This window comes from Myotis yumanensis, unplaced genomic scaffold, assembly GCF_028538775.1.
Source record: "Myotis yumanensis isolate MYYU_CA2020_CCGP unplaced genomic scaffold, mMyoYum1.0.hap1 SCAF_5, whole genome shotgun sequence".
Lineage (NCBI taxonomy): Eukaryota > Metazoa > Chordata > Mammalia > Chiroptera > Vespertilionidae > Myotis > Myotis yumanensis.
In genome coordinates this window covers 75234524-75247439 of record NW_027223756.1, presented here as the reverse complement: position 1 = coordinate 75247439, position 12916 = coordinate 75234524, and the positions used below count along the sequence as shown (strand labels likewise).

Below are 12916 nucleotides of genomic sequence, written 5' to 3'. Positions count from 1 at the left end.
ACACAAGGCGGAAAGGAAAAGCTAAGTGACAGATGTCCGAGTCCAGATTGAAGCTGATCCAACAGGCTGCAATACTTGGCAGAAACCAGAGTGATGACATGTAACTAAGATGACTAACAAGAGCCACATTGAAGTTCAAGCAACAACAAAACCAACAAAAGCCAATTGTACCGACATAGGACGAAGGAGCTCTCACTGGGCAGCGTTTCCTTTGAAAGAGATCTGGTGTTCGGGTGGGGTGGAGAGTGGACATGATGATTAAATGACTGCATAGTATTCCATCCGTTGGATGTGGTCTCCTGTATTGCTACGGGTTACCACCAGAAAGGCTCATGCCAATTTAGGTTACATCAGCATACATGGGAGACGAGATCAAAGTTAGTCTCAGCCCAGCACACCCTGCCCTGGGCAGACCACTCTGGTTTTACTGTGTCTCGTTCCATTGATCACTCAAACCTGGAGCTTGTTGGGTGAGGATGGGGGATGGCCATTATGTTGAGGTGTTCAGTGTAGGTCAAACATTAGCTAAGCACCTACTATGTGCAGGGCATTATGCTAGGCACTGGGAGCACACAGGTAACAAGACACAGTGCCTTCTCATGAAAGAGCTTTCTTTTGGATTAGAAAGGGATAAGCATATACATTGATAACTTCAATATAATGTAGCAAGTGTGCAGATAGGGGCATCCCTACACGAGGTCTCCAAACCAGGTCTAATGAGCCACTGTTGAAGGAACTGGTGTTTGCAACTCACCGAAGAGCATGAGAATGAGGAGAAAGCCTGATGATGAGTGGTTCCTGCAAGAGGACCTAGAAACCTCACGCTTGGGATAGTCAAGGAAGATCAGGCAAAAGTCTGTCATTTGTGGTTGTTCTCCAACAGGAGCACAGCACCTCGTCTGTCTGGGAGGGTGGGAGGGAGGTTCTTTCCCTTGGAGGGAGGTTGTACAGGGCATCCTCTGAGGCTCCTGAGTGTCACGCGTGGGACCGGCACCACAGAGTGGGCTCGCTCACTCACTCCCTCCCCTGAGGAGCCACAGTGCTGGAAACACTGTCTGTTTCTTAACTGGGCCCTGCACTGTCACAGCAAGCGCAGAGTCCCTCAGACAAGGTCTCTGGGCTTCCCCTGTGTTTATAAAAATGTGTGGGCTGTGGGAACATACTCTCCCACCACACAGGACACACCAAGTTCCCTCTGTTTGTAAGCAGAATCATGAGGTGCACTGGTTAAACAAGTAGGTTTCTAATCCTTTGCTCTTCTGAGAGCAAAATCCCTTTGATTATTCCAGTTATGATGAGAATAGCATCTAATATTGGTCGAGTACTTTCATGTGCCAGGCACTAAGAGTTTTCATGTATTAATTCATTTAATCCTCACAACAGCCCTATGGGGTAGGTACCTTTAGGATCCCATTTGATAGAAGAGGAAACTGAGAATTTACCATTCAGTGGCACAGTCCAGATTTGAATCCAGAAGTTTACCTTCCAAACCTATATCCTAAATATAATATAGCTATTCACTTAGAATGTAAAGACACATAGAATAATAGAACTATCATTAGCCCATTGTTTTTCAGACTATGGCTTGTATCTCATTCATGAATCATGAAATAAATGTATGGGTTGTGACCATTTTTAAAAAATGAATAGAATAGAATAGAAAGTCATCAGCATGCATCACATGTTAAGACTTTTTCTTGTGTACATATGTGTAAACTAATTGCAATGTAAAATATATTTCTTAATTTAGGTCATGATCAAAAAGTTTGAGAAACACAGTCCAACCTGCTCATTTTACAAATGCGTGTACTAAGGTTCAGACAGCGAAGTGATTTCCCCCCAAGATTACAGAGTGTTAATGGATGAGCTGGGACTAAACCCAAGTTTTTCTAACTCTCAGTTCACATCATCAAGCTTAATTGACTGTAAAGAAAGCCAAGAGAAGACGAGTAATAATACTAAGAGTGGTGGTAGTACTAATACTATAATAACAACAATAATAATGGCTGCTATTTTTATCGTGCTGACTGTGAAAACAGCCCAATGAGGCAGGCATACTTATTTCTTCCATTTTCAAAAGAGGAAACTCGGGTTCAGAAAGGTCAAATAACTTGGCCAACGTCACACAGCTGGTAGCAGAGGGCAGGGTGGAATTCAAACCCAGGCAGGCTGACTTGAAAGTCCATGGCGTTAGCAGTGTAAGGTAATACATGGTCATGTCTGTCTTAATATTCTTCCTAAATGCTATAATGCCAATCCAGTCTATATGATGTGTGTATTAATATAGTTAATTAATATATGTGATTAATTACACACCCACTAGCACATGCCTTTGAGTGGAGATTCTATACTTATCTATATTTAGATACTTGGCTAAAACTGAAATAATCATCTTTTTCCCACCAATAAGACCCCCTCCAAGGTTCCTTGTCTCTTTCATTCACTTATCCATTCACCTAAATAGCACGCACTTGCAGAATAAGATAGAGGAGGCAGAATTTTTTAAAATGACAAAACTGTGCATAACACCCTTTTCTGTTCCAAAGAGGTCTATAAGGAGACATAAAATACATGAAAGGAACAATTGATGAGAATGAGATAAAGGAAGAGCAAGTGAGGTAATCTAAAGGAGGTAGGAATGAGACAAACAGAAGAAATTTTCCATGAAGTCTATAAGTTGCTATGGGTGGACCACAGATCTGCCTCCAGGGTTTCATGTTAATTTCCTTCCAAGTCACACATCTTACAATGGGATGACAAGGAACTACCAGTTTGCATTAATGACCTCCTTGAACGCAAATGTTAATGACTCTCCGATTCACAGTCTCCTTAAGGTACAAACAAACTAATTCCTCAAGGAAAGCACACCCTCCAAGACAGAGAATAACTTCTCCCCGGGTCCTCTTAGTCGACATGTGCGATGGAATGAACAGTGTCCTCACCAGCACCCGTAGGACAGCCCAGGGTGGAATTTCACGACCTGTTTCTGACAGTGTCCCCACAAAGGCCAAGGGCATCGTGATGGCAATTCCAAGATGCACGATGAGATCAGCGCTCTGAGTACACGTGGCTATGGGCTCTGAGCACACTGTGCTCTGGCTGTGGTGTCAGGGACACACCTGCCTGAGACAAGGCGATCCAGAGCAGGGTGCTCAGTTCAAACAGCACGTGGACCACTTGGTGTTCAGCTCTCCCCAGGTTGAGCCCCCCCAAGCACTCCAGCTCTCAGGAATCAGGCTCTCCTTTGCACAATTTGGCCCGCAGCATTGGCGACGTCATACGGTCCTAATGTGTATGTGTGCTTATAAATTTAAACACTCCCAGAGCAGGAACCACAACTATCTCATGATTCTCTTTATTCCCATGCTATAGACCGAATGTTCGCACCCCACCCAACTTCATATGTTGAAATCCTAACCCACAAGGTGATGGAATTAAGCAGGGGAGGGGGGCTTTGGGAAATGATTAGGTCATGAGGGTGGAGCCTTCATTATGGGATTAGCACCCTTATAAAAGAAACCCCCAAGAGACCCCTTTCCCCTCTGACCACGCAATGGCACATCGAGAAGGTGGCTGTTTATGAACCAGGAAAGGGACCCTCACCGCTCACCAAATCTGCCAGCACCTTGACCTCAGACGCCTCAGCCTCCAGAACTGTGAGAAATATGTTTGCCGTTTAAGCCCCCAGTCTCTGGCAATTTGCTATAGCAGCCCTTGGACTGAAACACCAGGCTTGTTTGCCCACTAAGTCCTCATGCACAAGTGAAGCACATTCTAAGGCCGCTGATGGTGACATCTAATTGCTGCTGTTAAGAAAGAACTGCATGAAGATGTGAGGGAGCCCATTTCTCTCCAAGGAACTCTCCCAGGTCCAGGTCTGTAGCCTACATGGCTGTGATACTTCGGCTTCCCACCAAATTAGACCCCCAGATGTTTGCATTTCCCCTTCCTGCTGTTTCATTTTCACTCGTGGGAATTCAAGTTCCTCAATGACAAGAAAGGAGAATAAGAGGTGGTTCTTCTTTTTTTTTTTTTTAATATATTTTTATTGACTTTTTACAGAGAGGAAGGGAGAGAGATAGAGAGTTAGAAACATCGATGAGAGAGAAACATCGATCAGCTGCCTCCTGCACACCTCCTACTGGGGATGTGCCCGCAACCAAGGTACATGCCCTTGACTGGAATCGAACCCGGGACCTTTCAGTCCGCAGGCCGACGCTCCATCCACTGAGCCAAACCGGTTTTGGCAAGAGGTGGTTCTTGATGACCATCCTTTGTCACCACAACAATGTCCCAGAATAGTCCTGGGTAAGATTGAACCTCCTCTAACCCTTGAACTCCATCAGAGAACACCTTCCCTAAAATGCTGGACTGAGCACCTCCTAACCTCATGATCATTGAATCTCAATTCTCTTGTGCGGGAAGTTAGGTCCCCTATTCTGTACTGTTCAGAGATGAATCTGGAACAACCAGAACATCAGCCCAGGTAATAAATAACGAGTTGAAGAGATAGGAAGGATAGACTGGTGTGGCCTCCTTGGGAGATGATGGACAGCTGTTGTCATAGAACCCAGTGATGGTGTGGAAATATAGAAAGCTCAATTGTTGAAATAGTTTGTGCAATGGCTGGATTAACCTTCTGACAGGGGAAGCTGGGCTGATGCCTAAACACAAGGTACAGTATTTGCCTTTTGTTTTGAATGCTGGGATAAAGAGGTGAATTGAGAAAAGTCCCATGTAAGGTTTTATAGAGTAATATTTTTGTGTAATTAGATGATAATTTCATAACATTGGAAAGCAGTAAGAGCAAGCATCTGTACTGCAATCTGATATTACTGATCAGATAGTCAGACGTGGCACTGGGTTGCAGGGAATAATCCTGTCATCCAGGTGTAAGATGTATGAGCTTTTTATTGACGAGAAGGTTTGGAAGTCTAAGAGTGGTTCAAACAGAGCTCCTCCTGTCTGAGTCAGCTGGGGCTGCTAAAACAAAATGCCACAGACTAGCTGGCTTAAACAACAGACATTTATTTGTCACCGTGAAGGCTGGGCAGTCTAAGATCCAGGTGTGTGATTTGTTTATTGTTGAGGGCACTCTTCCTGGCTTGCAGATGGCCCCTTCTCGCTGTCTCCTCAGATGATCTCTATCTATCTATCTATCTATCTATCTATCTATCTATCTCTCTTTCCTGACCCACCTTCATGACCTAATTACTCCCCAAGGCCCCACTTCCAAATACTATCACACGTGAGGGTAGGGTTTCAATATATAAATTGGGGGCTGGAGGCAACACAATTCAGTGCGTAGCACATCCTATTCACGTCACCTCAGCAGGGCACTGGCGAGCATGTCCTGCCCCAAATGGGGAAACAGCCAGAGCAGGGCACCTGCAGAAGGCTAGGCAGGCTCTGGCTTACTCTGAACCATGTATCTCTCCATCGTCTTGATATTTTCTGAAGGGAAGCATCATTGGAGGCCTTCAGTCAGGGTAATCTGAAAAAACTAAATCAGGCAGGGCCCCCTTGAAAACTCCCAGACTTTTCCACTGCATTCCTAAGTGCCCTCCCTAGGGAGGAGACAGCTGGCGACTATTTCTTTCATTGGCCGCCCTCACCAAATCTTCCCCAGAGGCCAACATGATTTTCCAGACAAGAACCTGGGCAGGTGACCGTGGCTATGCCATAGAGCCAAGAGATAAAGTGTGATGCTTTGTTTCATCAGATCAGTTCCAATCCAACCAAAATTTTTACTCCACACAGGCAATTTGGTACCCAGAAACTTTAGGTTCAAAGGTGATAAAGATCAAAATCCTCCCTTGCCTTTCACATGGAACAACCAAGGAAGCATGACAATGTTTTCATTGGATTGAGAAATCATGTTCCACCCTCCTTTCTGAAACATCCAGGATGTCATCATAAACCCCATTGAAACGCCAAGCCAGGAGAAAAGTCCTTCTTTATCATTGTGGGCAGCACACCTGTTTGAAACTCTCTTCTATTTTGAATGGAAATCTGTCTCTTTATAAAACTCACCCATTTGTCCCTTTCTATCTTCAGAGGCCACATAGAATATATCTGCTCTTTTCAACATGGCAGCTCTTCAAACACCAGAAGAGAATTTCATCCCCTGCAAGTCTTCTCTTTCCAAGAGATGGCGGCCTTCCAGGCCCTCTGGGCGTCCAGAGACCTGCCCCTGGGTCCCCACCAGCCTGACTCTCTCCTTCAGACCCTCTTCCGTCACCTAAAAGTTCCAGTTCCCCAGATAAGTTGTAATACCGTAGCCTAGATTTCCTGCTGGGCTGAAACACTTTCCAAACACTTTGCTATGGCTGTGGCTGCTAAGCCCACAAAACCCAGATCCCAATCTCTCCCTGGAACAGCCCAAGAACATGTTCAAATCATCCTCTGACTGGACATCATCCCTGAGATGAATCACCAGTTTCCCTCATTGTGGCTGTTGGCTGCCCTCCGGGCCAACGTTTGATGGGACAGACATCACCCCTAATGAAGCCCTTTGCCCTGAGTGTGGGAACCTGAGGGCAAAGGCGGCCTTGAACATCCCATCCCAGGGCCCAGGTGACTACTTTCACTTGACACAAAGCGAGACCAGACCAGGGAGGCCCTAAGCATCTGCCTCAGGATTGCTAGCAAAGGGTCGTCTGCAAGGGCTTAACCTCCAGATTCCTTCGCTAGAGTTGACCCGAGGACCCCACCCTCAGCACTCCAAGCCAGCTCTGCCTGCCAGCAGCCTTGCTCTGGCCAATCCCCCACCTGCCACACCCACACTCGCACTGTGTGTGCCTTCTCTGGATTACCACAGCACTTGTTGTGTCAACATAGAGTCTCCATCATAGTCCCTATGGCAGGGCTCTCTCTGTGTGTCCCTGCTTCATCCCTCGGACTGGAGTTCCTTAGAGGAAGCCCCTGGGTCTTATTTAGCTGTGTCTGCAACCCTAGCATGGAACCTGGCACAAAGCAGGCACTCACACAGGACGAGAGAGATCGAAATAAACCGACCCCGTGGCTTACTTTGTCAAGCCTGATCTATCTCCGTTGAGAAAGGTGGGCATTGAGCATCCTTCCCCTTGGGTGGGAGTCAGCCTGCATTCCTTCACTGTCTCCATCACGGCGGAATGACAATGGGTGGTGAACTGGGCTGCTCAAAGTATGGCGTCCTCCATCCGATCCCTTCCTACGTCCATGCTCTGCTCCTTCCTCACTAGAGAATGTGCTCCAAACTTCAGCCCATCACCACCAGCCTGTCCCGCAGACAGGAACTGGGAGAAGAGCCCAACTGAACGGGGGCAAACCCATCCCAACCCCATGAATAGAAAAAGGGCAGCAGGCTGACCATGACCCTGATTAGGCTCAGCGGCAAAGTCTCTCATGACTGTTTTCATCACACCCAGGACAAGGGGCCCAGCCTGCTCTGTGCGAACCACAGTCCAGAGTCCAGAGAGGCCCGGTATAATGCACAATGTCACACGACGATTCGGGGAAAGTCAGAAGACTCTCAGAGCAACCAGGTCTCTGTTCCTGGGCTCAGAGCTTTCCCAAGCTCACGCAGCCCCTGCCAACAACTCATCCCAAATGAAGCAGGCAATGCTGCTAACAGTGGTGACAGCTTCCTCCTTCACGGTTGCCACGGTGAGAAGGGCAGTGTGTAGGCTCACAACTGTGGGAACAAAGAGCGGAGTCTCCAGCTCTCCGGTTCCTAGCTCTCTCACTTCCTACATCGCTCCTTCCACATCCTTAAAGGCCAGGACAGAAAAGGGTGCTCTTACCGGCTAAGATGAAGATGCCCACGAGAATCAGGAAGACCAGCAGGTAGAGCCCGAGGACAGCATGCTTCAGGGCCGACAGGGAGCCCAGCTGGGTGCAGCAGCCACCTGTCCGTCGCTTGTGGCATGGACCTAAACAATAAGGGCAAGGAGAGGAGGAAAAGGAAAAAGACACTTGAAAACCTCATAAGCTTTTTCTCTCTTGGTCTCATCGCTCCGTGGTGCGTGCAGATGTTGACGTGGAGAAGCCTCACACATCTGTCATGCAGCTGTGACCATGAGGAGCTCTGCAGAACCATGACAAGCTTTCAGCTTCTAGCTCTCCTCCCACCCCCTGTGCTCTTATAAAATGGTTTTTTTTCATTACAGCCTCCATTCAATATTATTTTGTATTAGTTGCAGGTGTGCATCGTAGTGGTCAATCATGCACTTCACATAGTGCTCCCCTCATATTCCCACTTGGCACCATATATAGTTATGATAATATTGCTGACTACATTTCCTATGCTGTACTTTATATCCCCATGCCTATTTTGTAACTACCAAGTTGTATTTCTTAATCCCTTCACCTTTTTCACCCAGTCCTTCAACGCCCCTCCTCTCTGGTGACCATCAGTCAGTCCTCTGTATCTATGAGCCCGTTTCCATTTGGTTTGTTCCCTCATTTTGTCCTTTAGATTCCAATATAAGTGAAATCATAGGGCCACTCCCTGAGCCCTTGAACAAGCCAGATAGGCATGTCCACTGCTCACGTGCCCACACAATCCCACCTCCTAGAGCCAGACCAAGCAGCAGAGAAAGCTCCAATAGGCTGGAATACGTGTCCTTTATGTGACATCATTGTCCCATGTGATCTGGAGAATATGGAGAGAATTTAAAACAGGGGTTGGTTGCAAACCTCAACTTCGACAGTGGCCGGGAAGGGATGGAATTGAGCCAAGTAGGTCAGGTGGGCCTGGGGAATCCGACAGCGCATGCCTGGTCTGGAAGAAGTTTCGGTGTAAGAATGAAGGTTGGCTGTTGCCAGATTTTCAAGACAAGCCAGAAGTAATTTAGAGAAATCGCCCTGTTTTTTAAGTGTGAACAGCTCATTTAAAACAACAACAAATAAGACAAAAAGTATAAAACGCTAGGGAGTATAAACCAAACACATTAGCATGCTGGATCTGACCACTGGTTTGCAACCTTGAGTTTAGATTTACAGGAAAACATAATAACTTCATTCTGTGAAACTACTCAAGGCTCACCAGCTTCTGGCCCAAATCGAACAGCAACGTATCAGCGCTCTACTGGACCTTGGGAATTTAGTCCAACCTCTTAAATAATACAAATAGAGGATGTCAAATGTTAGCGGTAAACAGAGACCCAGGTGCTCTGACTTCCGGTCATGTTCCAGCTGGACTTCTCCTTTGAGTCACTTCTCTGACGGCCATGCAGAGGCCAGGATGCTCAGTAACCTCCCGCTAACCTTCAACTGACAGTGGATGGGAAGGGATGCTCACCCACCTTGATCCCCAGCAGGGCACGTAAGAAGCATTGGAGGGCGTTTTTCAAAATATGCACGCCCTCTTATGCTTATTCTCAAAGTTAGCACCTGGAGGACAGTGTGGAGCAGAGAAAGGTTGACAGCCAGATGCTGAAATAATTGGTATTCAGAAGATGTTTTAAAAGGTGGTGTGATGTTCACAATTCCCTGGTAACTCTGGGTTTGCAACGGCGGTATGTGGGGACTACTTATTACCTCTTAGCACCTCTGTGGCCTTCAGGAAGTTTGGTGACATTGAGGGGAAATGGTGGTGACTAATTTGGGGCCCTGTCTCCCCAGAGGTATTGTTAGGTGAGGAACATTTTCTCATTCATTTAACCCATTTTATTGAAAACACTGCTGTTAAAACAGCTAAGTAGAAAATGATCGCATAATGTTTCCATAAAACATTGGGTACAATTTGGAGCCAGTTGTTAAGCAATACAAATTCTCATCAACCCTTAAATATTGGCAGTTTTTGAAAAGTTAACCTGATTTTCCACTAAGACTCGCACAGAGCACATACAGCTTTCTAACTCGCCCTAAATCTTCTTTTCCAGACTTTTTCATCCCTTTTCATGCACTAGGATCCATAACCTATTTCGCTCCTAAATATGTAGGCTTCTTGTATCATTTCATTCTCTGTTTTTTGTTTGTTTGTTTCTTGTGAGAGTTGCTGGCTGTCTGGTTGCAACATACTAAAGTCTGTTTCCTTTGAGAGTCAGAATGTTGGGCATAGCATTGAATATGATACAAATATTAGAGGCCCAGTGCATGGATTTGTGCACCGGTGGGGTCCCTCAGCCTGGCCTGTGGGGATGGGGCTGCAACCACCTCTCTAACATCCCCCGAAGGGTGCTGGATTGTGAGAGAGTGCAGGCCAGGCCAAGGGACACCACTGGCACACAGGGCTGGGGAGGGACCGAGGGAGGGCTCCAGGGCGTGTCAGGCCCCTCTCACCCAGTTAGCTTGGCCAGACCCCAGCAGCAAGCTAACCTACTGGTCGGAGCGTCTACCCCCTGGTGGTCAGCGCACGTCATAGCGACCGGTCGAATGGTTGAACAAACAGTTGGACATTTAGCATATTAGGCTTTTATTATATAGGATGAGTTATCATGAAGGCTGGTCCAGCTCTCCTGCTCTAAGCCCAGCTTCCTCTTTAGATGATGATGAGAATGATGGCAGAGAACTGCTGGGATGGGTCGGAAGATGCCCAAGCTGAAATGTATTATTCATATATTTATCCCAACCACTATGGGCTTCTCCGCTCATTTGCTTTCTTTGACCTCTTCTTATTTCCTTTGGAGGTTTAATTAAGTTAAACTATATTCTGTTAATTGTTTCAGTTACAGTAGAATCTTGTTTTTCTGGTTCATTATAATAAGAAGTTATTTTCTCTCTAAAAAAAAAAAATTTGATATATTTTTTTTACATGCAATATTTTTATTGAGGCACAAGGCACTCTAATTTGCCTGAACTTGAGACAGTCAGTCCAGTAAACTGAATGTTAACACAGTTAAGGGTTAAGTGCAAACAATATGCATTCACAGCTTGACTACATTGAAATTTATAAAGTGTCAGATTAGTGCTAATTGCCACTCAGCTTGAAATTTTTCACCAAAAACTAAGGCCCTCTTCATTCCTCTAGGGATGAAAACATTTTCCTAATCCAATCAGTCATAACGGCAAGGACTCTTCTTTTTCTTTAATCCCACTCATTAGAACACCATCCTTTTATTTAAAGTCTGTCAGAACAGGAAGAGGAAAATCACACCGCAGACAATGCTGCTAACTTGAACCTTGCCTCTGTCCTCTGCATGGGCGTTGCCAGCTCACTGTAAGAGGGGGGCAGACTGCAATGGCCTGGCTCCATTTCATTCCCATCAAAACAGAGGACTTCCCTTCCCCTCTACCTGAGGCTTTAATGTAATAGAAAGCACCCTCTGGTGACAGGTCCCTTCGTCAACTAACACACACCACTTAGGCCTTCCTCTGAGAGCGCTCCGTTCTTTTAGCAAGACTCGATTACTTTGTCTGTTAAACAAAAATCCATTTTAAATAGAACATAATTAGGGTTTCAAATAGAGATTTTCCACAATTCGTTAGACAAGCAGAACATGAAGGGTTCTGGCAAGATGGCTAGAGAATATGACTGTATGGGAAAGACGAGTTACTAAGTCTGCCCAAAACACATGTATTGACTTTTTAATTTAACATGGCAGGCAGCATGTTCGCTGGTAAACCATTCAAATTATTTAAGCTGAGTGGAAGATTAAAAACACTCCGTAATGATACCATCGGTAAAACCAGGGCAAAAAGCATACTCACTTATTTGTTAAAAAAAAAAAGTAAAAGGAATGAGCCATCAAGCTGTGAAAAAACATTGAGGAACCTGAAATGCCTATTGCTAAGTAAAAGAAGCCAATCTGAAAAGGCCAGATAGTGTTTGAGTCCAGCTATATGACATTCTGGAAAAGGCAAAACTATGGTGACAGTAATAAGAGAGTGGTTGCCAGGGGCTGGGAGCAGGGAAGGATGAACAGGTGGAGGACAGAGGACGTCTAGTCCAGTGAAGCTATTCTGTATGAGACTCTAATAATGCGTACATGTCCTTGTACATTTGTCCAAACCCATAGAATGTACGACACCATGAGTGAACCCTTATGTAAACGATGGACTTTGGATGATAATGACGTGTCAATGCAGGTTCATAAATCGTAACCACTGTGTTGAAAGATGCTGATAGTGGGGGAGGCTGGGCGTGTGTGGGGGCATGGGGCATATGGGAACTTCCTGTACTCTCCACTAATTTTTATGTAAACCCAAAACTGCTTTAAAAATAAAGTCTATTTTTTTTTTTTTTTTTTAAAGTAGAGGTTTTGACCTCTGGCTTGTTTGGGGTAATACTCTAACAAGCATTTATTGAACACCCACCACCTATTGCCCTACAGTAGAAGGCAGCCTTCAAGGGCTCCGGATGGTCCCTGACCCCTTGTGACACCTCCTCCTGCATTGCACCAGGACTGGTTTGTGTGACCAATGGACGATGGTAGAAGGGATGGTGTGTCACTTCTGCGGTTAGACAAAAGACACAGCAACTTCCTTCTTGCTTACTCTTTCTCTTTCTTGGAACAATTCTTTGGAGGGAAGCCAGCCGAGATGTTATGAACACCCTGAGGAGAGGCTACATGATAAGGAACTGAGGCCTTCAGCCAACAGCCATGTGAGTGAGCCTGGAAGCAGACACTGCTGCCAAACCAGGCCTTTGGACGACTCCACCCTGACTGAGCTCTTGACAGCAGTCTCATGAGAGATGCTGAGCCAGAATTACCTGCCTAAGCTGCTCCCAGACTCCTGCCAGATTGTATTATACATAAACTAGAGGCCCGGTGCATGGATTCGTGCACATTGAAAGGAAATTAATTAGAAGAAATATTTTAGAGGCTGGGGAGGGACTGCAGGAGATTGGCCGGCCAGGGAGTGATCATGGGAGGTTGGCTCCAGGGTGTGTCTGACCAGCCTCACCCAGTCCCGATCGGGGCCAGTTGGGGCCAGGGAGGGATTGTGGGAGGGCTCCAGGGCGTGTCCGGCCCGTCTCGCCCAGTCCCGA

The 12916-nt window shown here is 46.1% G+C and overlaps 1 protein-coding gene across 3 annotated transcripts in view; it reads right to left on the bottom strand.

Annotated features, from left to right (window-relative positions):
• The window catches only part of SCARA5 (scavenger receptor class A member 5), a 109542-nt gene that overhangs the window by 71709 nt on the left and 24917 nt on the right, over positions 1–12916 (bottom strand). For all 3 annotated transcript variants that reach the window (XM_070415540.1, XM_070415542.1, XM_070415541.1), the window contains exon 3: positions 7785–7913. In XM_070415540.1, coding sequence (XP_070271641.1) covers positions 7785–7913 — 129 coding nt within the window. The remainder of the gene's footprint in view (positions 1–7784; positions 7914–12916) is intronic.